Source organism: Micropterus salmoides, unplaced genomic scaffold, assembly GCF_014851395.1.
Source record: "Micropterus salmoides isolate LMB-PRFRI ecotype aquatic unplaced genomic scaffold, ASM1485139v1 Ms_hic_scaffold_2, whole genome shotgun sequence".
NCBI classification, from domain to species: domain Eukaryota; kingdom Metazoa; phylum Chordata; class Actinopteri; order Centrarchiformes; family Centrarchidae; genus Micropterus; species Micropterus salmoides.
In genome coordinates, this window is record NW_024041150.1 from 47,338,422 (window position 1) to 47,363,162 (window position 24,741).

General features: G+C 48.6%; 2 protein-coding genes across 3 annotated transcripts; one reads left to right on the forward strand and one right to left on the reverse strand.

Annotated features, from left to right (window-relative positions):
• Nucleotides 1-984: 984 nt before the first annotated feature.
• On the forward strand, nt 985-11,899 carry LOC119912413 (7SK snRNA methylphosphate capping enzyme-like). 2 transcript variants are annotated; one of them, XM_038731599.1, is made up of 8 exons: nt 985-1,543; nt 2,649-3,051; nt 4,347-4,627; nt 5,631-5,898; nt 5,986-6,556; nt 6,635-6,847; nt 9,219-9,327; nt 11,441-11,899. In XM_038731599.1, exons 2-8 carry the CDS (start codon nt 2,684-2,686, stop codon nt 11,491-11,493), a joined length of 1,863 nt encoding a protein of 620 aa, XP_038587527.1. In that variant the 5' UTR covers nt 985-1,543; nt 2,649-2,683; the 3' UTR covers nt 11,494-11,899. The 2 variants fall into 2 exon arrangements, with proteins under 2 accessions (XP_038587527.1, XP_038587528.1); XM_038731600.1 differs by having other exon boundaries at nt 985-1,433.
• A 755-nt stretch (nt 11,900-12,654) lies between these two features.
• On the reverse strand, nt 12,655-17,488 carry LOC119912426. Its single transcript, XM_038731626.1, has 7 exons — nt 17,219-17,488; nt 17,090-17,149; nt 16,876-16,962; nt 16,309-16,350; nt 16,130-16,159; nt 15,902-16,042; nt 12,655-13,566 (listed from the first exon to the last, which is right to left on the reverse strand). Exons 1-7 carry the CDS (start codon nt 17,270-17,272, stop codon nt 13,264-13,266), a joined length of 717 nt encoding a protein of 238 aa, XP_038587554.1. The 5' UTR covers nt 17,273-17,488; the 3' UTR covers nt 12,655-13,263.
• Between the last annotated feature and the right edge of the window lie 7,253 nt (nt 17,489-24,741).

Genomic DNA, 24,741 nt, shown 5'->3' on the forward strand with positions numbered 1-24,741 from the left:
TCGCCCTGAACAGCTTCTCATACAAGACTTAAGTCAAACACCTGTCGTACAACCCCAACATGTGTTTACACAGATGAACACAACGAGCTTTAACCGGACTCTAAACGGAGCTGTTTCCACCTGTTTCCAGACTTTATGCTAAGCTAAGCTAACACAGAGGCGTCAATCTGAAGATTCCCCTACATGTTGAACTGCTCCTTTAAACACTTTAACCTGCATGGATGTGTTTAAATGTTACAGAGCAGATCATCTAGTTTCTGAGAATTATAAAACTGTGAATAAACTTTAACATTATTTTATTTTAATAGATAGTAATGGTGATAAAACTACTTACTACTGATAAAATAAATAACCTACTTACTGTTTATGGATTAAGATGCCTCTGTGAAATATCCCTCAGTTTTACCTCTCAGGCTGACTGTTTGCTTACATACGTAAACAAGTGCGGACAACACACGTTTACTTAAACTGAATCTTGATGCACTGAGGTATTTGTTTATCAGAGCTTGCTGGGGGGAGGAGAACAGCAGCCAGGGAGTTAGTGTTACCTGCAAGGCCACACTCAGGGTAAAGAGGTCTTGGAGTCCACGTTCTCTATGGGGGCTACAGAGGAGCTAAAACTCAAACGTCTCGGGTTGAAACTTTGCTGACACACTCGCTGTTGTGTTAGCTTCGCTGCCGCTAAACATTTCCTGAATAAATCTTTATTTAATCTCGTGTAATCGTTTATTTTCCGCCGTGTTCGTGTCTTTTAATCAGGCGCCGCTCAGGACGCCTCTCTCCTCGGGCTATTCTCCCGCCTCCCCCCCCGAGCTGCGACCAATCAGACGACTGCTTGGTCCGAGCGGCCGTCTGATTGGTCGCAGCGTGGGGGAGGCAGGAGCTCAGCTCGTCACACGATTGGCGGGCTCTCGCGTCGCTCACGCGGCCCCGTGGCTGACATATAAAAGCGCGGGCTTCGGGCCGCGGAGCGAGAGGACGCCAGCAGCAGCTAACGGCTAACAGCTAGTAGCGGCTAACAGCTAGTAGCGGCTAACAGCTACCGTTTTAGTTGAAGTCATGACTCATCGGCCCGCGCGCACACACTGACGCGCGCACACGCACGGACAGCTCGGCGCGGGGTCGTTTTCACGCACAGAGCGGGTTTTTGTTTGGGTTGTTGTTTTTCTGTTGGGGGGTGTGTGCGTTAGCTCCACGCTAGCTACTTCCTGCATGTTAGCCCGAGGTGGCTAGCTGAGGGAGCTAACTGTTTACTGGGTTAGTTTGAATTATTCATGACGGCGCTCCGTGGTTGGTGGAGTGGGAGCCAGGGGCGGGGTTAGAGAGGGAGTAGGGGGGAGGTGTAGGGGGGAGTCAGATACACACTGTAACAGGTGTGTTCATAACAACAACACACCGTGAGAGGAGGACAACAACAACAAGAAGAGGAGCGAGTGAGTGTGATTGATTATTGATCAGTCACTGATGGTGACTCTGTCTCACTGTGATGATGATGTGAACTCCAGGAGCTTTACTGAAACACAGCAGCTGTAAACGCTTCACAGTGAGTAAATAAACATTAAAAACATTGTGCTAACAGATCAATAACCGCTGGGACGAGGTGGCTTCTGATCACTTATTGTTGCTGTGGTTACTGATGGAAACGTCTTTCCGCACGTCAACAAGCCGCTTCCTGTGTGCTGGAGTCCGCAGTGTCGTCTGAAGATTTAATGTATGTCAGTCGTTGCTGTGTGTAGAGAACAGAGACGGGGAGCTTTCAGAACCTCGTGGTCCTCCAGTCTTGGAAGAACTGAGGTGACCTTTGACCCTCTGGGGTCAGAACAGAGACGGTTTGTTTCTGTCCAAGCGGGAAGCTTCTGGTCAGCGACCTGATGTGAACGCAGAAGAGCCTTAAACCTGCGACTCCAGCGGCTGCAGAAAGAAGTGTGATTGTCTAGAAGTCTGTGAGAAACTGTTTCTACTTGTCAGCTGATTTATTCCCTCAGTAAACACTTTCCTGATGAGTTTCTGGTCTCAGTCGCTAGTTTCAAGTCTTCTTCAACACAGCATGATGTTCATTTAGTAAATTATGGTCCCGTTTAGAGGAACAGAGACCAGGAAGCAGGGGAGGCTTTAGGGCGGGGCTACAAGCTGACTGACAAGTCACTACCATGGCGACCTGTCAATCAAGCTAGAGTGACTCGTGCCAAACTCATGCCTTCAAAACGTCGCCATGACTACGCCCACTTCTTATATACATCAGGTCCCATCAGGTGTTAGGAGGCGTTGGCGTGTCGTCTGGATGCAAACTGAAGCGGCGTGTCTCTGCAATAGGACCAACCTATTGATCAGCTCCTCTGGTTATTGGTTTGTCTGCAAAGAGTCAGATTAAACGGCTGTTTCAGGTCAGACGGCGCTCGTTAGTCAGTAAATCAGCGGGCAGATAATCAGTCTGGTGATTTTTTTTTTTTATTTGTTTCTTCTCGCTTGGACAGGATCTTAGCGGCTCATCACACACTCTTTAATGGACTGATAATTAGTGGAAAACATACAGGCTGACGCTCACGCGGTTACCATGGTTACCAAATGATCTGCATAAATATGACTTTGGGCTTAAACTACTCTCTCTCTCTCTCTCTCTCTCTCTCTCTCTCTCTCTCTCTCTGCAGCTCCCTGATTGGCCCGATCTGCCCTCACGTAGAAGATGATCAGGATGTCATTGGACAAAGAGACTGTCCTCCCTCACGAGGTCAGCCCTGCCTTCCCCGCCACCGGCAGCCTGTCGGAGCAGCCGCAGCTGGCTAAGTCCCGCCCCCTGCGTCCTAAGAATGGCCTCCATCCGCCAGGCAACAGTCAGCCCCACCTCACCGCCGCATCCGCCGCTCCCCCGACCCAGCGACTCGCTAAGAGGCGATACTCCGTGGGCGTCGGCTTCAAGGGGCTGGCCAAGCGGCGGCGGCGTGCCAACAGCGACAGCCAATCAGAGCCCGTGCTGCCAAGTCACTTCATGTTGGGCGGGAACATCTTTGACCCGCTGAACCTCAACTCGCTGTTGGACGAAGACGTCAACAGGTGAGTTTTATTGGCTAATCGATCGGGTTTACTGAAAGACTTTCCTTCAAAATAAAGGTTCCGTAACGGAAGTCGCACCAAAATAAACGAACCAATAAAACTCCAGCGTGAACACCAGGATGAAAGATCAACAAATGTTCTACAACTGTTCCTGATAGACGCCGCTTCCCGTCGACCAATCGCAGCTCGCGTGCTCTGCGTCGCTGTGAAACGTTCTTGTTGGCGAGCGTTGTGGGAAGTCGGTAGCAAAGTTTTTTTCCAGCTGTGACAGAACATGGTTTCTGTCCATGTGGCGATGGTACAGTGGGATAAGACACGTGCCTTTTAGGGCTGGAATCCAGCTTCTTTTAGTTTAAAAGGACTAGTTTGCATCCTTAACTTACTTCATTAACTTCAGCTCCAGGGTCCCTCATTTCTTCAGCAGCCGGACGGATATAAAGTTCATTATCAGGATGCACAGGACGGAGCTGAACTCCAGTTTGGTCTAAACTTGATGTTCTCAACCCTTTAATATTACTACTAATTTAGCTAACGTTACATAAACAAACACAGTTACAGTGACAGAAAGTCATTCAGGAGTGAATTGTGAGTGGTTATTTATTCTGCAGCGGTGCTGTTGTGTGCGCTCCACAGACGGTCCGGCCGCTGCGCCTCCACAAGTTTCGCCTTTTGCGTTCGTTTTTTTTAGACATTTGTTAATCGAGCCAGAATCTTCGCATCGCGATGCATCAAAGAATCGGTTTCTGACCGGGGTTCGATTCCCGACTGAGATCCACCGATGTGTCCCTGAGCAGCACACGTAGCCCCTCGTTGCTCCAGAGGCGTACCACTTCTATAGCAAATGTAAGTCGCTTTGGATGGCTGCGGCGAGCGGCGTTTGGGTCCAGCTCAGACGGGTGAGTAAACACCAGGCTGTCTGTGGGCGGGTGGTAACCATGGTGACGGCCGCGCGGCTGCCGTTGCGCCTGAAGAAAACATCCCGTAGAAAGTATTTAAAGAGTCTGTGACTTTCTGATGAGTTCAGCGAGGAGGGTCTCAGTGCAGTGTTCAGAGCGGCGCTCACGTTAACGGAGACGAGAAGGTCGTTTCCTGTTTCTGTCATTCAGTCAGTCGGTCGCTGATGGAGAAAAAAGTTCAGGACAGTTCAGCTCTGGCGGCGGGCAGGTGGACGTGTGCGCGACAGCTTTCACGGGATGACTGCCGCTCGGTGAACATGAATTCCTAGGCGGCGTGGCGAAGGCGGCGTGGCGAAGTCCCTGCTTGACAATAAAGCTCTGGATCTTTTCCATCCACAGGGCGACCAATAAGGAGACTCCACAGTGCTCGCCCCTGCCGTCTCGGGGCGGAGACCCTGTAGAGATCTTGGTTCCCCGTGACATCACGGACCCCCTGAACCTGAAGGGAGGAGGCGCGGACGGGAAGGGGGGCGGCGGAGTCCTGCTGTCCCCTCTGAAGTCCAGGAGGAGACACAGGAACAGACACCACGGAGGAGGAGGAGCAGGAGCAGGAGCGGGAGCAGAGAGGGAGGTGGCACCAGCTCGTCTGTTCCCGTCCACAGCTGGAGCGACAGCTGACGGTGAGTTATTGTGCCGTTCACCGCAGGAACAGACACGTTATTAATTATTCACAGTAACTCTGCAGTGTCATAGAAACGCTGTGCCGCTGCAGCGACGGTGACACCTGCAGGCGGAGGAGCGACACCTCATGAACTCGCGACACCTCATGAACTCGCGAACCGCTCTGTTAACGTCTGTCACAGCAGAGAAGTAACTGTAATAACCCGACTGAGTCGACCACAGCTGAGACGTGAAAATAACAGGCTGAGGGCTGAAGGGGAAATAATGCCTGCTGACATGTTATACTACTACTATTACTGCTACTACTATTACTGCTACTACTATTACTACTACTGCTGCTGCTGCTACTGCTGCTGCTGCTACTAATAATAATATAAAAATCAAAGCCAAGACATTTTTAGGACTGAATCGTTGGCCCAGCGATGGCAGTAACAGAGTTTAATAGAGTCAGACTTTCTCTCTGAGAACTCTGACAGCACTGAGACGTCTCTTTATTGGAGGACCCTGTTCTTCCAGGAGCTCCTCTCTCCCAGACACAATAAAAAGAGAGCTAACTGAAAATAAACCGCACAATAACACACAAACTAGGTTCGTACTTTTTATTTATCACATTATCCTGCGCTGCTTTTCCCTTCAGACACACGTCTGTCCGTTAGTTCAATTCAGCTTCATCGGCATGACTGTAAAACAACAACATTGCCAAAAGAAAGCGTCTCTAATGGGAAACAGACGTTTGCATTGTCAAAGATAAAAACATCAAAATAAACACGTACATAAAGATCTTTTTTTTTTCTTTTAGCTTTGTTGTCTTGAGTGGAACAAAAAGCAGAAATTCACACATAAAATATTTATTTAATATAATAAAATGACTCGCCGTACGTGGGTCCATGAGCTGAGACGGCTCGGTGTGGTGTTTGTCCCGCCCCTCCTGCACTGTGATTGGACGGCTGGGTAAGACGTGACATTGACGAGCGCTGTGTGCATGTTTATGTCGTTCTGCAGTTCCTCTGTTGACCACAGAGGGCGGCGTTGTGGCGTCTCCTCTCCCCTGTGAACTCAACACGGCCATCACCTGTCGAGACGACGTAGCCCCGCCCCCCATCCTCCCCAGGAGACACACGCATCCTCCGCCGGGTCACGCCCACAACCAGGGCGATGGTCGCCAACGGAGGCGGCGCCGCACCACCTCCATGAGGTCTGATACCACGGCAACCACAGCTCAGCCAACCAAATTCCAGACGCCGCTGGTGGGAGGGGCTAAAGCTGGCAGGTGAGTGTTTGCACCTGTTGTTAATCAGAACGCTGCAATCTGATTGGCCGCCTGGTCACATGACCTCTGTGCTGCCGCCCCCTGCAGGTGTGGAGGACCTCAGACTGGCTCCGCTCAGCCACCAGAGAAGAAGAAGGACAAGCACCGCTACCAGTACGGCAACCGCAGCTGTCACTACGGCTACCACGGCTTCTACGGCGACGGGTGGGAGGGGCGAGTCGGCGCCGAGGAGGACCCGCGGCTCCGCCTCCTGGAAGCCGATTGGTTCAGGGACAAGAAGGTGCTGGACGTGGGCTGCGGCGCCGGTCACGTGACGCTGGCCGTCGCCCGGCGGTTCGACCCCGCCCACATCCTGGGGGTGGAGCTGGACGACTGGTTGGTCCACGCCGCGAAGCAGAACGTCAGGCACTTCCTGTCACATGACGTGGTGGTGGAGGAGAGGAGGAGGCGGGGAGGAACGGCAGGACCAATAGGAGGAGAGGAGGAGGAGAATAAGGAGGTGGAGGAGGCGACGCTAGCGATGGAGGAGATCCAGCGGTCGCTCCTCTCCCTCCCCCTGTCCTTCAGGGTGAGTCGAGGGCCCCTCGCCGCTCCTCCTCTCCTCCTCCCGCCATCGTCCTCCTCCTCCAGGTTCCCCAACAACGTCACTTTCATACAGGTGAGTCTCTCGCCTCAACCAAAGTGTGACATCACAACGCCGCTGACATCACAGCTGTGGCTCCTCCTCCTCCTACAGGGCGACTACGTGTCGGAGCAGGAGGCGTGGCCTGGGCGGGGTCAGTACGACGTCATCGTGTGTCTGGGCGTGACCAAGTGGGTGCATCTGCAGTCTGGCGACGGGGGCGTGGTCAGGCTGTTCAGACGAGCCTATCAGAGCCTGTCGCCGGGCGGATTGTTCATCCTGGAGCCGCAACAGTGGAGCAGCTACATCCGCAGCAAGAGGGCCTCGGTAACACACACTGCGTATAAATACTGTGTAATATATACTGTATATGTGTATAAATACTTCATTCTGTACCCTGTTTATGAATGATGAATATTAATATTCCTAAAGCTCCTGTATTTTTGATAATCAGTCTCTCTTCACACAGCGTTCCAGGTTACCTCTACTGAGTTCGCCCAATTTTCAAAATAAAACCCCCTGTGCAGACTCCCGGTCGTAAAACAACAATAAACACGGTCAATCCAGAGAAGAAATAATTTAAATACTTAATCAGTAGAAGCACAAAAGCAAGCACCGATTACTAAATCAATAAAATCTAAACATGTCAGTAACATCAGGCAAATTGCTCTTATTCTGAAACGCTCCTGTAGATATGCAGCCTGAAGCTGACGGAAAGGAAACGGGGGAGAGCTGTGGAGAGGGTGGTAGAGGCACAAACATGACAGATAAACAACATGCTGAGACACGACCAGACAAAACCGCGGTGCAGCTGGAGTCTGTGGACTGTCAGCTTAGACCGCTAAACAAAGACGCCGACTTGTTGAAATTCGTGTTGCGGCGTGCCGGCTGTGGCTTCTCACACAGACGTCATTGACCTCCGTTACTACCAACATTCAGCCCAGAGGCCGACCAGATCGTTCACACAGAGCCGGCGTGCTGGCTCAATACTCCCGGAGAGCTGCGCAGCGTGAAAGAGCCTTATAATAAATATTTACTGCTAAACTGGGTAAATCTCTCAGTCGAAGCTTCACAGAGAAACGAGGATCACGCCATTTTGGCGATATGGGGGTGCTCAACCTCTGATTTTACACAGAACCACCAGTTTTCTCCTAATAAGTTAATATTCAGCCTGTCACATAAACATTTCAGTTTAATGCTGTAAATAAACACGTAGAAAGGGAAAAAACTGTGTTTTTAAAGTGCGTGAATCCAAAATGACCCTCGGGTCAGTGTGTAGCCTGCAGACTTTGAAGAGGATTTGAACTCCAGATCTAACCCACTTCACCGTCCAGCTGCTACTGACTGCACACATGATCAGCTTTAAATGCAGTGCAGCGTTCCTGCACTAAAGAAAAGTAGAAAAACTAGGTTTACCATCAAACCTTTCTCCAGTCTTTAGGTGAAATTTATTGTTTTTATAAACGTCTTTAAAGAATCTTCTCACACACACAACAGTCCAAACACTCAATAATAAAAACCAACAGTTTGTCGCTGGCTTCAGGTTTATGATCCCTCCGCGGTTCAAATCAGTCCTGAGACTCTCCGCCTGAGTGAAGCTGTGCGTTCGCTTCAGACGTCATTTCAGCGCCACCGGAAATGAAACGAGCTCCTAAACAGGTTCATTTTTAAAGGAGTTTGAAGCGTCGCTGTCAGACGTAACTTCACTAAACGGCAGCCTGCAACAAACCTCTCGTCTTCAGCAGCTCTGACAGACGCCAAACTCTCCAGGTTCATCCTGTTCTGAAGGTGTTACAGAGGGATTTGTTCAGACATCACTCAGAGCCCGAGTTATACAACATTTTATTCCACAACACAGGAAGAAAATCTTATTTATTAATGCGTGTCGACGGGATTTTCTGATTGATGGAGCGATTAAAAAGAGAAAAACAGAACCCCCTCAATAAAAACATGAGTCAACGAATGAAAACAATAATTTTTTCCACCTGACTTTATTATTATTGGGGATGTCACGATATCAGAAACCTTGCAGGTGAAACAGATGCCAGTTTAAAAGACAAAACCATAAATCCTCATGCACATTAAGAAGAAGAGAGAGGACGTCAGTGTTTTCAGAAGTGAGCGAGATATTTGAATTTTAACGTCACCCTGTGCTTGTTTAATTAATTCCTGCCCTGAACGTTTCTCTACAGTCTGTCAGGTGTGAAATGTTTCAGGCTGGTCTCCGTTAACAGTGAAGAACTAAACACAGATGATTGAAATGGGTCGTGTTGACCTTTTCCGACGGTCCCTGACTTCCCCTGGTTTCCAGACACGACTCTCTTCTATTGGTCGAGGCGGCGCGGGCGCTGCAGCGGCTCTCGTATCGGCTCTCGTATCGGCTCTCGTGACGTCCGTCAACCTGATCCAGGGTTCACATTTCAGTTCTTGAAGTAGATGCAAATTAGCGCTTGTTTAATTTCATTCAGCCTCATTTGCATATTTAAAGGCAACACAAAACTAACTGTCTCGGTAATAAAGCAGTTCGGTTCCGTGGAGATATCTGTTAACCTTTTATTAGCCGGTCCGCCTGCAGCGTCCAGCTCCCCCTCATGTTGAACCTGGGTGTTACGCAGAGTTCGGGCTCCTGGAGTAAAACGTGTCTGTGTGGTGTCTCTGCAGAGCGTCAGGTTCACACCTGTGTTTGTTTCGTCTGCAGGCGTCGACGTACCGTCACTACAGGACCGTGAGGCTGAGACCCGAACACTTCACCCGCTACCTGACCGACAGCGTGGGCTTCACCTCCTACAGACTCATCACACACACAGGTACACACAGGTACACACAGGTACACACAGGTACACACTACGGCTGCAACGATTAGTCGTCACCGAGGTCCGGACCTCCGTAATTATATGTATGTATAAATAAAAACCAGCTCATTTTTAAACCTGAACGGTTCCACGCTCGGTGTCCACACCTGATGGAGCACATGAAAACCTTGTGCAGCGCCGCTAAACGTTGTGTGACTTTCAGGGTGGGTGAAACAAGGCGAAGCGTCTCCCCATTAAAAGAGACGCTGTGTGTATTTACGCACGAGTCACAGCGGCGGGATGTTCAAGTTGACACGCCGGCAGGATCATCAGGGTCTAACGTTGGTTAATGTTCTGTGATCTTCTCCACATGCTGAAGCTCTCGCTCACAGTCCAGGTTCATCCAGAGAGACTGTCTGAGGAAAGCAGCCGTCCTCCTCCTGATCCATGCTGAGCTAAAAAAGGTTGAATTCTGTTTCCTCCGTCTGTCCTCTCAAGTTTAGAACTACAGTTTTTAGTTTTGCCGCATGAATCGTGGAGATCAGACAGGAGAGCGAGTGAAATGGATTTGAGGACGTCTACAGGCTGACGTGCGGCACCGGACCTTCTGTTGTTCATGTCAGCTGGTGGCCAGATAGCTGAATGAAGAGGAGGACGAGGGAGAGAGGCGTTCTGTCCACAGTAGCTGCTGCCATTATAGTGTCACAGTCTAAGATGCAAAGAACATAGTCGTCAGTTGTGAACTGTGCGAGCCGCCAACATTTCTACATCTGCAGAAGCAGCGAGGTGAAACTCTCAGAATGAAACTCCAGCAGCCGCTGATGCTCGGACTCGTGCTCGGTCGTCTTTACGTTAAAGATTTTGGCACAAATATAGATTAATTTCCCCGTCAGTGGTTGTGACCAATGAGTTTCTTGGATGGCAGACGAGTCAACGCCAGGCGCTCCATGGGCGGTAACCATGGCAACGGCCTCTGTGTACGACCGGGCGCGATCCCGTGAAACGGTCGCGGTCGTTCTGATGGGCTGTTTGATCTGAGTTTCCTGGATGATATAACTGTTTGACAGTCAGGCCACCAGGTCTCAAACGACCTTTGCTGCTGTCTCTGAGTCACTAAAAATAATCTGTGAACTCTTACTGAACTACTTTGAGAGTCTCCTTTGACCAATCACATGCCTGATAAACGTCCCGGCTTATTTCCTGTGACATCGCTGCGGCCACGGAAACGTTCAAAATGACTGACGGCTGCCTCTCTAACCGTGACCGTAAACACTCGTGCATCAGCACAATGAAGAAATCACCTGGAAGGTTAAAAGGACCCGTAGAGGTGGAATAAATCTGAGACCGCTCCTGTAATCGTGACAAAACGGTAACATCCAGAGCATCCTCTGCATTCAGCTCTGGAACACTAGTGCACGCCACGAGTTCCTCCCCGTCACCGGGGGCGCTGCAGCACCCTCCTTCCTGCACACTTGATATTTACAGACGCCTATTCTGATGATCGTTAATAGTGATTGTTTAACACATGTGGTGGGTTGATCACCATCAGCTACGCTGTATATTTTTTGCACATGACCGCCTCGTGTTAACAGCCTCCTCAGCTTTGTGGTCCGGCGTCATCAGACCCGGTCCAGCAGGCTGGTGACTTCAGTGCAGGAAAGACCGCCTCCTCATGTTAACCTGGAGTCCTCTTGGGAAGTTCAAATCCCTGATTAGAGGTTTTTAAAGAGGAAAGTAACAGTTTGAAGTTCTGATAGTTTGTGTAAAGGGAAAATGTTGTTTCATGTCTGTCCTGCTGCCTTTCTTGGCCCTCGAAAAAGAGATTTTATCTCAGGGGGTCTTTCCCCTGGTCATTTAAAGGTTAAATAAATAAAAGAATAACAGCAGTTTATGCAGATATTTACTGCTGTGCAGACGTTTCACAGGGAGCATTTATATAAATACATAAATTGACAAAATATGAAAGAAAAACAACAATTGACAACGACTTTGAGCAGAAAGCCGTTTTGTGCAGAGAAACCAGAGCGCTCTGAGTCGCCGCTACACGTTGGTTTCATACTCAACATCAAAGCGTTGATAGTTACTGCGTCCTGATGACACACGATGACACGTTTGTGTGTGTTTCCAGGTAACCAGCGGCCGATCTACCTGTTCCACAAAGGCCCCGCCCAGAGGAAGTGAGGTCACCAGGACAGGACGTGATTCTCTAAAGGCGCCATCCTCCTGTCTCCGTGGCAACAGCCCTGGACTGTGACTGACAGCCGAGAGAAGAGGGAGCTGATTGGAGTTTATTTTATTTTTTTTTTTACCGTGAGCTCGTGGCTGATTGGCTGGACAATGGAGCTGGTTTTGATGACGTCACAGAGGAGGTGAATGTGATTGGTTGACACAGGCTCATCGAGCCGAAACAAAGGATTGTGGGTGAGCGTCCTTGCCCCCCCCCCCCCCCCCTCCCCCCATTTTGAACTCTGGTCCTGGACTTGTAATTGGACCCTAGACCCTGACAGGAAGTGACACAACACAAACATCACTTCCTGTTTTACCGCTTCAGTTTTTTTTGTCTAAATAAAGAGAATTGATCTGTGCAGCTTATTGGTCCGTTGGTATCGATTTAAATCAGCTGTTTGTTTTTTAAAATTAATTTCGTCCAGAACATGGAAACATTCAGGATATTCAAACTAACTCCTTCACAATAAAAGCTGGGAGGCAGGACTGTGTGTGGGTTAGCTTAGCATCGTGTTTAGCTTTGGACTGCTGTGAGTCGGTGGATTAGAGAGCCTAGGCCCCGCCCCTTCCCGTGGACCGCCATGGGACCTTGTTTCAGAAACAATATGTGCGGTAGAGACGACTAATGTTTAGATCCCGTCTGACCTGAAATACACACGATGTTGGTCAGTTCTGTACCTGTTGTTTCTAACGTGAGGGCCCAGGAGGGACGTGAGGGACGTGAGGGCCCAGGAGGGACGTGAGGGACGTGAGGGCCCAGGAGGGACGTGAGGGACGTGAGGGCCCAGGAGGGCCGTGAGGGACGTGAGGGCCCAGGAGGGACGTGAGGGCCCAGGAGGGACGTGAGGGCCCAGGAGGGACGTGAGGGACGCGAGGGCCCAGGAGGGACGTGAGGGACGTGAGGGCCCAGGAGGGCCGTGAGGGACGTGAGGGCCCAGGAGGGACGTGAGGGCCCAGGAGGGACGTGAGGGACGTGAGGGACGCGAGGGCCCAGGAGGGACGCGAGGGCCCAGGAGGGACGTGAGGGACCAGGAGGGACAGGAGGGACGTCTGTACCATCAGTGTTTTCTGTTTCCAAGCTGAAACCTGGTCATAAAGAACGAATCAGATAAAAACAACTGGAGAAAGAAACTTTATTAACAGACAGGACACACGTGTCTGAGGCTTAAATATGAAGCAACACAAAGATCAGGTTAATCAGGTTAGTTGTTTTCTTCAGTGAACTCGTCCTGTAAAATGTTTTTGTATTTATATTTCTACACCAGAAATCAGGTTTACTGTGTTTGTTCCTGCGCCAGAGACCTGGTGCACTACGAGGAGAGTTTCACTACTTTAACAAACCGACCGCTACACTGGAGTTAAAGTGCGACGGTGGATAAGACGGTGTTAACTTAACTGGAGTTGGAAATCTAACACCGTGGCGAGGCTTGATGTTCCCAGTGTTCTTACTGTAGTTCAAATCCCTGTTATGTATTTTATGGGCTCTTCTTTTATGAGTGTTTATTGGTAAAATAGTCAGTGTAAATATGTGAAAACGGGAGGAATCGGTTAGAGACCACGGAGGCGCTGCGTCTCCTCTCTGCAGTCACAGCTCGGCTCGCCGTCTGAAGGGGATGCTGATGTTTTATAAATAACACACTTAATAACTGTGTGATGTTAGTAAACTGGTTAGAAATCAGGTCACTGATTGGTTATTGATGACGTCGACAGGGGGCGTGGCCTCAGTTACAGCCCCAGCTCTAGCTCCGCCTCGTTTCCACGGCGGCCCTGATCGTGGGAGTCAAAGGTCAGCCCGTTCGGCCTCTCTGAGCCGTCGGCCAACAGGTGAGGAAACTCCGAGTCGATCTCTTCCCCTCTGACCCCGCCCTCCTCTCCTGCTGCCACGCCCACTTCATTTTCCGCCACTCCCCCCTCTGTGATGGCCCCGCCCTGGTCTCCGGTGGCCTCGCCCGGCCCGGCGGCATCCTGGTCTTCGGTGAGATTGAGTCGAGGTGGACTCAGGAGGCTCTGAGAGGTCAGCTGCAGAACCTGAGACGCGTGAGATCAACAGTCAGATCAATCATCAAAAAATGGCTCCTCTGAAACGCCGTCAGGTCAGCGTAATGAATCAATGTGTTTTCATTTTAATCCACTTCCTGTTTGAGGGTTTACAACTTCCGTTTAAATGACCCGTTGGTAATCAAACCAGGTCGGGTGACTGATTCAGACTCTGTTCTGATTGGCTGGTGACAGATCATTAGTTAATGTTTTCATTTAGGATCTATAAATCACTAACTGCTTTTATTTTGAAGGGCCATGATGAAACTTTTTACTTCAGTTTAATGACAGTTGTGTTCCTGAAGCATTGTGGGAAATGTAGTCCTGCACGTGCAGCTTTCTGTGTGGACAGCTGTTACCTGTCTGCTGCACCTGTGAGCACACCTGACAGTGATGACATCACACCGTGACATCACTGCATCATCATTACCATATTTATCAAGCTGCGTTTAACAGCGAGTGATGAAGCAGCTCAGTGCTGCGTGAAGTGAAGGACTAAATCTCAAGAGTCTCAGAGCTGATTCATGAAACGGGATTGTAGAGGACGATGGAGGCGAGGACCACGTTACTTGTTTTAAAGTAATGCCTGACTTTACTAGATTATTTGTTTGTCAACCTTTCTTCTGGCTGCCGCTCGTCTCACAGAACTAAAAATCTCCTGTTTCATCACAATTTTCTCAATTATTTGATCAAAGCCATTCTGACCTAATTTGATCAAATTTTTATTGTCAGTTCAAATAAGCTGCACATTTTTTTTGTGTCCATTATATATATATATATATAAAATGTATATTTACAATATATTAATATTTATATTTAAGATAAGTAATGCAATAGTTTAGAGAGACAGATTTTTATAGTTTTAAAGTAGTAAAATGCTAGATTAGTATGTTTGGGGTAAGATGCCCCCCCCCCCCCAGTCACCGTGCCACTTTATAGTTGATCGTTTGTAAAATAGATATATAAATAAATAGGCAGCTTCACTATCAGAAAGTCAAAGTCAGTTATAAACTCACGTGTGTTCATATTCCTTTTACCTCAACCTCACTGTTTAAATAAATACAGGAAAGCTAATGACACAAGGCAGGTTTATTTCTACAACATAGGTCTATAATCCTCTTGCTACTTGTAGTTTATTTTATCTGTAATTTGGTCATATTAAAGTGACTTCACACAATGGGGGGGGGGGGCATCTTAGGGAAAATACGTTTTCCCTAAAAAATACAAATGATTAAATTCAAATTTGTCAACTGTAGCTATTTATTTTATAATGTTTCCCTAAGCACAGCCCTCTTAAAGATACAAAAAATGTTCATTAATGTGTCAGAAAATAGAAATTGAGCTCGGGGGGCATCTTACCCCGCTAGCTGGAAAAATAACTTTCTCCTAAAACGTACATTTTAATAAACTGCAGGTATTTTTTATGTTACCCACACATGGCCATCTCCTAGATACAAAAACCCCTATAAAATATTGGTGGTCTAAATAAAATCTGTGTGAACATCAGCCCAGCAGCGGCCCGCTGCAGAGGGTCGGTGATCGTTCCCTCTGGCTGGATGGAGTCTGACGCTATTTAGAGAAATTAGATTAATGTTAATAAAGCAGCTGTCAATATTTTAGAGACCCCTGAAATATCAAATCCTGCTTTCAGTGGAGCTGATGTCTTATTAAGGGGAGCTCCAGCCCTCATGATGCCTGCTCCCTTCAAACGACCCCGACTAATTAACTGTGCGTCCTCAAATAAAGGTTCACTCCTGCTGGAGCGGTGTCAGTAACCCGGAGGGGGAGAGTGATCCCTGGCGTTTCTTCCTCACTTTGACAGAAGGAGTAGGGGAGAGCCGGGTGTGTTGTCACGCTTTTCACACTGTCTAATATTTACTGAGCACCGGACATCACAATGGTACAAATGTCAGAGCAAATGAAAGAATGAAGTCTTGGGCAGAAGCTTTGTATTCATTACGTCTTCCTATCTTATCTCATTATGGAGCTGTTGAATAGAGAGAGTGCACTTGGGACAGTTTGCCCCATCGGCAGGTAAGTTGTCACACTGGATTATCAAACAGAACTAAAAATAAAATCAATCAACAATCAAGCCTAGAGAATTTGGAAAAAGACTAATTTGATTAAAACTGTAGAGCAGACATTAACCTCTTCACTTATTTTAAAATCAAACGTTCTCTGCTGACTGAACGTAAAGCTGCAGACAACTTGCTTAAATGTGTAACTTCTTAACTAAACAGATGTGGTGATTAAACACACTAATGCAACAATGTGCTGAGGTCACTCTGTAACGCAGTGTGCGTTGTGATGTCACGCGTGACCTCACCCGGTGTCGGCGCTCTCTGCTGTCGTCGTCCCAGGTGTCTCTCTCTCCGTCTCGCTCGCCCGCTCGCCCTCCCAGTGAAACCAGTTCCTGGAGCCACAGAGTGCTGCTGCTGTTACTGGCAGGCTGGAGGACCTCCGAGCTCTGACACACACACACACACACACACTGTCACTCAAACTGAAGTCACGTGACATTGATGGGATGGATCGGGTTTGATTGACAGCTCACCTCCTGGGCGGAGTCCACCTGCTCCACAGCCTGCAGGATATGACATCACACATCACATGGACAAAAATCATTTGAATAAAGTTAATTTCTGAGCTCATTAAAACTAAAGTATGACATCACAGCATGACGTCATCATCAGTAATGTGAACCACGTGTGTCTCTGTGTGTGCGTGTGGTACCGCGTTCTCCAGCGCCTGCCGTTCTCTCAGCTGTTGAGGACCCTGTAAAAATACACCAATCAGGTCACCTGGGGCAGTGATGTCATGACCAATCAGCAGCCTCAGATTTAAACAACGCTGCCGTGCTCAAACTCCTGGCTGTACTGAAGTGAACGGGACAGTCTGGACAGTTTTGGCGTGAGGTCAGCTCTCAGCAGAGTCACTGGGCTTCCTCACACGTGGCAGAACAAGCGTCCCTTTAATGAGACGGGTTACAGTCTGCAGAGCGGAAACTTAAACTGAGAGAAAAGTCAGCAGAGGTTCTGCACTAATACTTTACACCCTGAGCTGGAGAGACTGTCTGCATCACAGCTGAGACACAGAGATGTTCTGAAGCTCTGATTGGGCAGCAGCTGCTGAGGCTTATGGGTAACGTAGTAGGTTGGTTAACCTTCGTCCTGCATACGGTCATTATCTGTGAGCAGAGAGCTGTGTGCACCAGACTCCATTCATAATTTCACAGATTTAAAGAAAGCCTCCACGTTTGGTGACATTCAGGTGTTTGTTTTAACTCAGGTGACCTCTGACCTCTGAACTCTGGCTGGACTCGGAGGAAGCTGATGAGGAGGAGGATGAAGAGGAGGAGGTTTTCAGCTGGTCAGGAACGGCAGAAGGCTGCGGACACAACGGAGTAACATGCTTTAAAAACAACAACACAGTTTTAGCTACAGGAGAGAGCTGTCAATCAAGCCTGAGTCCAGTACCACTACTACTGCCACCAGTACTACAGCTGTGTACTCACCATGGTTTGGTCCGCTTGTTGTTGGAGGATGGGCTGAAGGCTACTGTGTTCCCATGGTAACTGTACAGACAGCACTCAGTGTTATTGATCTATTGAACTAAAGATCTGATCAATAGACAGGATTCTTACCGGGGAGGCCTGGTTCTGATCCAGCAGGCAGACCATTATCAGAAACACCCACATCCTGGAAATACTCAGCTGGCTGGTCTGGGTCGGTCCTGATGGTCTGGGTCCTGATGGTCTGGGTCCTGATGGTCTGGGTCAGCTCTGGTGGTCTGGGTCGGTCCTGATGGTCTGGGTCCTGATGGTCTGGGTCGGTCCTGATGGTCTGGGTCCTGATGGTCTGGGTCAGCTCTGGTGGTCTTGGTAAGTCCAGGTCTGGGGGTCCTGCAGATTCTGACTGAGTCTCACTCTGATTCGTCTCTTTTATCATCTCTTGAGCAGGAAGTGACCCGTCATTATCTCGCCCTCTGTCCCCGCCCCCCTCACATACTTTTGGCCATGTAGCTGCTGCAGCTCTGTTTGTCAGTAAACACGTTTCACAACCAGGAGGATTTACTGCCCCACACGCACACATCCATCAGACCTGTCAACCCTCCCGTATTTCACCGCTCTCTGCTGCTGCCCTCTATATTTTTAACCTTCCTAAATAAACCCAGCTGGGCGTGTTTGATATGTTCGCCACGTTCCCCATCAACACTGCCTGCACCGGTGTTCAACGGCACTTTACGGTAACTTCGCCATGGCAGCAGACCTCGGGTAAAACCGTATCCACACATGTAGAACGGGTTAATCAGGAGCTTACATCCAGCGTCACAAGGTTACTCCTAAAGGTACCTCGCTTTGTAGTACAGATCACAAGTGGCATTCACTCCGATAGAAGAAGAAGAAGAGCAGCGAGTGTGGGGGGTAAAATTAATTAATGATATTGCTGAAGGCTGCAGTACATAACCTACAAGCTGCAACATTCTCCTCACTTTGATCATTTTACCAGTAACTTAACAGCCAGCGGTAACTTACATGGTGATCCACATCTTTTATTAGTCATGGTGATTTCTTTTTTTCTTATTGTAGAAAATTCTAATACAACACTTTATGGCATAGTTCAACAACCTGAAACATAAAACGGTATTGAAACCGCATCAGGTTACAGAAAAGCCAAAATTAAACAAACCAAAAGAAAGAAGGAGACTGTGAGAGTCTTATTCAAGTATCAGAAACGGGATAAAGGGCATTTCTGTCCCTCATGTACTGGAAGGATTTTGCTAAATGTGGTTAATGGATTTTATTGTTTGAGTTTGAGAACGTGCGTCACTTTTGTTTCCGCTGCAAGGAATTGTGGGACGGCATTCTCTCCTTTCCTTTGGTAGAGGATGGTCCGGTGTACCCTATGCTAAAGGAGATATGAAAGGAATCATTGAGGCTCCTTTCCTCAGCTTTTAGAGAATCCGACCAGCTCTTATCATGGCTGCCACTGAAATACTACCAGGTCACTTCACTCAGTTAGAAACCTTCCTGAGGAGAAAAGACTTTTTGGATGCAGCCCTGGTGTCTTCAAACTTTTAGAGACAGAAAACTAAGAAACACAACAGCCTCTTGATTTAATTACTAACTATTTTGATACCGCACAGGAAAACAAAGACAGGAGTCCATCTTGAGTGTTTAATATTTTTAATACACATATTGGAATAATTAACATTTAATTCCCCAACATACAAAATATAAAAAAAAGAGGACAATGATTGGCTGACACTGAACTCATGCTCAACCGCTCATCAGCGATTTAAAATGGAGACAGGATAACCTGAGAAATGAGAAGTATGATGAGGTCCCAGCCGATCAGCAGTGCGTCGAATCCTTTACTGCTGATGTTGACGTGACCGTTTATCTAATCTCAGCACGTAAAGTTTGACAGTGATTTATAAAAAAGGAAATATACTTTGTGTGTCCATGTTTTGTTTGTCGGCGGGAGGGCTGAGCTCAGCTGCCAGGGAAACAATCCATCGTCACTAGTTGGTTTCCTCGCTGCTGCTCTGAGCTGGATTAGCCGCCGCTACGCTAACCCTCACCTGCTTCCTGCTAGATGGACGCCTGATCTGTTGGCGGCGCTTTCCTCCTGCATCATACTGACTGTTGAAGAAGTCGCCAAGTGGGTTTGAGTTAACATTTTGATCAGGACGAAACGGTTGTGGTGTGTCACTTTGACAACGCCGTACTGTTAACGGTTCCCTGGCGTGGGTGGTGTGAGAAACTCTTCCCTTGGACGCCATTTCCCTGGCAACGGGTTGGTTTTGATAAGAATGACTGATGGGTCCGAGGAAGCCGAAGCGATATGGTCTCTTCCTGCGAGGAGGAGGAGGACGAGAAGGAAGAGGAAACGCCATTTTCTCCTCACTGCTGCTCCGCCGGTTTGGACCTGGGCTGTTAGCATCTGGCGTTGCCTCAGTGCTAACGTCTGAACCTGCCTGCATCCTACCTGTGCTAGCAATAGCATCAGTGCTAGCTCCAGAGTCAGGAGGATTTGTTTTGTACAAGCTAAAAGATTCAGCTGGAGCTACCGTGCTAGTATCCTTCTGTTCTTCAACATTCAACTTGGTATTAGCATCTTTGTTAGCTCTAGAGCTAACGTGCATGCTAGAAAGGCTAGTGCTATACAAAGTAGCAGCAGCGGCAGTCGGGTCTGCTTCGATGTTAACATCGTCGCTTGAATCATTTGTAGCTTCTAAGCTTGAATCTGCCTCAGGGTCCGCTACACCGTTACCGAGTTTGGTATCCATGCTAGCTTCAGAGCTAACAGCTATGCTAGCAGTGTTAGTTCTGTAGTCTACAGTGGGGTTAGCTCCTCTGATAGCATCAGAGTTAGCATCTGTAGGGACCTTGATGGTGGGTGATTCTTCCTGGCTGATCTCGGAGCTGGAGTTCATACTGACACTGGGATTATAGTTGGACTCTGGACTGAGATAAGAATCAGAAATCAAGATCAGATTAGGATGAAGAGCTGCACTCTGAGAGTCTGGTTTAGATCCAGCAGAGTCCAACAAATCAGACTCTTCAGATTTCGAGGTGGAACTTCCTGATTCGGTTGGTGTTTCAGGGGAAATGCCAGGGGAGGAGACCAGAACAGGAGAGGACGAGGAGGCAACAGCCAACAAGACCTCCTCGCTGCTGGAGCTGACTTCTGGACTACCGACTCTGGAGAGTCCTGGGCTGGATGTCGGCGAACCCAACCTGCTGTTTACCAACAGAGTCCTGACTTTCCTCAGAGCTGTCAGAGTTTAAACTAACATTCACTTGGGAGAAGGACCTGGATCTCAACTTGGACACAGTATCCTTATCTGGACTGATTGGGTTTAAACTACCACCATTATCTACTTGGATGGACATTGCAGAAGTGTCTGGAACATCTCTGCCATCTGGATCAGGACTAACCAAGTAAGAGGTTGCGCTTGTTGTGTGACCAGTAACTTGCTGTGTGGGATCTGTGGAACCAGAGCCCTGCTGGAGACTGTAGCTGGTGGCCTCCAGGCTCTCATCACTGTCGGGATCTGAACCAACAGCGGTCTGGTTATTGGGTTCAGAGCTGACTTTACTGAAGCTGCCAGATTCTGAACTCCCATCACTCTCATCAGAGCTCAAACTAAAACCCGTCTGACTGATAGTTGGAGCCCCCATCCCTCTTTGGTTTCCTGAAAACAGATCCACAACCTCCTGGATGGAGCGAAACACCTCCTGAAGACTAGAACCCAACCCACTACTGCTAGAACCGGCCCTGTCCTGATTGACCCAGCTTGTTTTCCCTGAGCTTGAACTCGTCAACTTCTGTGATACTGGATCCAGGTCAGCACCAAACCACTCCTGCTGGCTGCTACTAGGACTGGGATATGAAGAGATACTCAGTTCAGTGACCTCAGCAGATATTGAGTTGCTAAAGTCATCGGAAAGAGACAGCGCTGGTTCATCAGAGCTGGTGTTTTTGTCATGAAAGTAATCAGTGGTTACGGCGGGCTGATCATTCATCTCTGTGCTTTCTGTGCTGTTACTAAAATCATCAGAGTCATCAGAAAGTGGTAATGTTCGATCAGCAGTCTCCTTGTTGTTTGCATTGTCAGTAAAGTCATCAGACCCAGTGTTGTTTTTGTCATCAAAATAATCAGCAACAGTTGGCTGACTGTAGACCTTCCTGCTTTCTGTGCTGTTGTTAAAATAACCAGAGTCATCAGAAGCACTGAGCTTTTGGCTGATATTAGACTCAGGGGTGGTGTTGTTAAAATCATCAAACTCATCAGAAAGAGTCCGTTTTCTGTTCCACCTGGTGCCGTCAGAGGTGGCGGTGTTAAAATCATCAGCTTCCTCATCAGAAAAGGTTAACATTGGTTGATCACCCGTCATTTCTTCTGATGACAGGTTCCCCTCATCAGCCATGTGAGCATCGTACTCTCTCTTCATTGGCTGGACGTGCTGTTTTTCTGCTTCTTCTCCGCTGAGATCATCGCTCTCACTGACTGAGCCGTTGTCGTCTGATCTAGGAGCAAACAAACAAACAAACTTAAAGTAAATAAACAAGGAGACGAGGAGAAACTGAACTGATCGTCTTTACCTTCCTCGTCCATCCGTCCCGCTCCCCTCCTCCTTCTCAGCGAGGATGAAGATGGTGAAGCTCAGAGTGGTGTTTGTTTTTGTGTCCTCGACCTCCACAATTACACCGGGCGGGGCTTCGTGTACAGTGGGAGGGGTTTGAGGGGAGGCCACTCCCACCACAAGAAGTAGATTTTTCTGTTGGTCACGCACGTTGATATGAAAGTGAAAATACATTTCTGATGATTTGATTTGATATTTTTTAGTTTGAACTGAAGACATTTAAAAACGTGTCCTCAGATTTCAGACCTGAGGCTGTGTGGACGCATCCGTCTCACCTGACCCAGTCCTTGTTCTTACCTGAAGGTCTTCATCAGAGGAAGACGCCAACCAGGAGTCACTGCCTGAAAACTGTGGAGAGCGAGAGAGAGGGAGGAAGCTGAGGTCAACACACGATGATGTTTAATAAAGAAGCAGCTATATGTCTATGTATCTTAAGATGTTCCTCGTTGACTGTTGTACATCACGTTTACAGCAGAGAGAGAAAGCAGGAGGCCGGTGTGATTTGATTGGCTGCCTGTTGGATCATGTTGCGCCACTAAAACATACAACAACAGCCGTAAACAGATTCAACAAACATCAGCCGCTCGGTGCAACACAGGAGCGGTAAATCTGAAACCCTGTGGTCACTGTTACACCACCAGCTCGCCACACACCCACCACTGTGTGTGTCTGTGTGTGTGTGTGTTGTTTCCTGTCTGTTCTAAATCAGTGCATTGAATGTAAAACACTGTTTATCTGCCTGCCAGAACCACAGACTGCAAATATAGACACACACTCTCTGCTTGTTTTTAAATAAAACATGCTGACGGTTATGGAGCCGCTGTTGTGTCTTTATTCTGCAGTCACAAAGGTTTGAGAGCAAATCTGTCAATAAAAATGAATTCAAGTTTAGTAAATTTATTTAGAAAATCCAAAACTTTTGTTTTTGATTCCAAAAGTTTTTTTTTTGGCCCAAATGTTTTGATTTTGATAACTAAACTTGATTTGAAGTTTAGTTTCTTGTTTTGTGTTTAAGTGTGGATGGTTTGCTCTCAAACCCTTTTGACTGTATAATAATGACACAACAGAGACTCCGTAGTCAGTCAGAGGTAGAGGAAGTACTCCGATCCTTTACTACAATAAAATAACTAATACCACACAGTACAAACACTCAGTATGTATTGGTGGTCTCTGAGAGTGTAACCATCACCTTCTATAAACACATTCTGCCCAGTTTGTCTTTATTTGAGCTGAAATCACAGAGTGAAGACCAGAAGTGATCACAGACTGGACTGGTGTTTCTTACTGGAGCTGAAGAAATCAGATGCGGCAGCAAACAGCTGAGCAGGATCACATGTTGCAGCATCTTTCCAGGCGTCTCCAGGTGAGGTCCAGGCGTCTCCAGGTGAAGTCCAGGCGCCTCCAGGTGAAGTCCAGGTGCCTCCAGGTGAGGTCCAGGCGTCTCCAGGTGAAGTCCAGGCGTCTCCAGGTGAAGTCCAGGCGCCTCCAGGTGAAGTCCAGGTGCCTCCAGGTGAGGTCCAGGCGTCTCCAGGTGAAGTCCAGGCGTCTCCAGGTGAAGTCCAGGTGTCTCCAGGTGAGGTCCAGGTGAGGTCCAGGCGTCTCCAGGTGAGGTCCAGGTGAGATCCAGGCGTCTCCAGGTGAGGTCCAGGTGCCTCCAGGTGAGGTCCAGGCGTCTCCAGGTGAAGTCCAGGTGCCTCCAGGTGAAGTCCAGGTGAGGTCCAGGCGTCTCCAGGTGAAGTCCAGGTGCCTCCAGGTGAAGTCCAGGTGAGGTCCAGGCATCTCCAGGTGAGGTCCAGGCGTCTTCAGGTGAGGTCCAGGTGCCTCCAGGTGAGGTCCAGGGTGAAGTCCAGGTGCCTCCAGGTGAAGTCCAGGTGAGGTCCAGGTGCCTCCAGGTGAGGTCCAGGCGTCTTCAGGTGAGGTCCAGGTGCCTCCAGGTGAGGTCCAGGCGTCTCCAGGTGAAGTCCAGGTGCCTCCAGGTGAGGTCCAGGTGCCTCCAGGTGAAGTCCAGGTGAGGTCCAGGTGCCTCCAGGTGAGGTCCAGGCGTCTCCAGGTGAGGTCCAGGTGCCTCCAGGTGAGGTCCAGGCGTCTCCAGGTGAAGTCCAGGCGTCTCCAGGTGAAGTCCAGGTGCCTCCAGGTGAGGTCCAGGCGTCTCCAGGTGAAGTCCAGGTGCCTCCAGGTGAGGTCCAGGCGTCTCCAGGTGAAGTCCAGGCGTCTCCAGGTGAAGTCCAGGCGTCTCCAGGTGAAGTCCAGGCGTCTCCAGGTGAAGTCCAGGTGCCTCCAGGTGAGGTCCAGGCGTCTCCAGGTGAGGTCCAGGCGTCTCCAGGTGAAGTCCAGGCGTCTCCAGGTGAAGTCCAGGCGTCTCCAGGTGAAGTCCAGGTGCCTCCAGGTGAGGTCCAGGCGTCTCCAGGTGAAGTCCAGGTGCCTCCAGGTGAGGTCCAGGCGTCTCCAGGTGAAGTCCAGGCGTCTCCAGGTGAAGTCCAGGCGTCTCCAGGTGAAGTCCAGGCGTCTCCAGGTGAAGTCCAGGTGCCTCCAGGTGAGGTCCAGGCGTCTCCAGGTGAAGTCCAGGTGCCTCCAGGTGAGGTCCAGGCGTCTCCAGGTGAGGTCCAGCTCAGTGTCTAGATAACGTTACAGGTTTATTCTGCTGTGAGATGAAACATAAATCATATCTTCAGGGTTGGGAGGGTTACTTTAGGACAATGACTAATTACTTGTTTAAAAATGTAATCAGTAACGTAATCCAAGTACTACAAAATAAAAGTAATGTAACCTGATTACTTTTAGTTACTTTTAGCTTTCTTCTGTGCCAAATAGGCAAATGAAGACAAGAGAAGTACCAACGATGCGTCTGCTCAGTGTATTTTTAGAGAAACGTACAAAATCTCCCGTTCAAAATCCATATTTAAAGGTTTTTTATATGATACGCTTTGCACTTTCTTTGCAGTCTCTGGCCCATCAGTGACAAAAAACATTGTTTTGTAGGTATTCTTGATGACATTTAGGAGTTTGTCATTTGG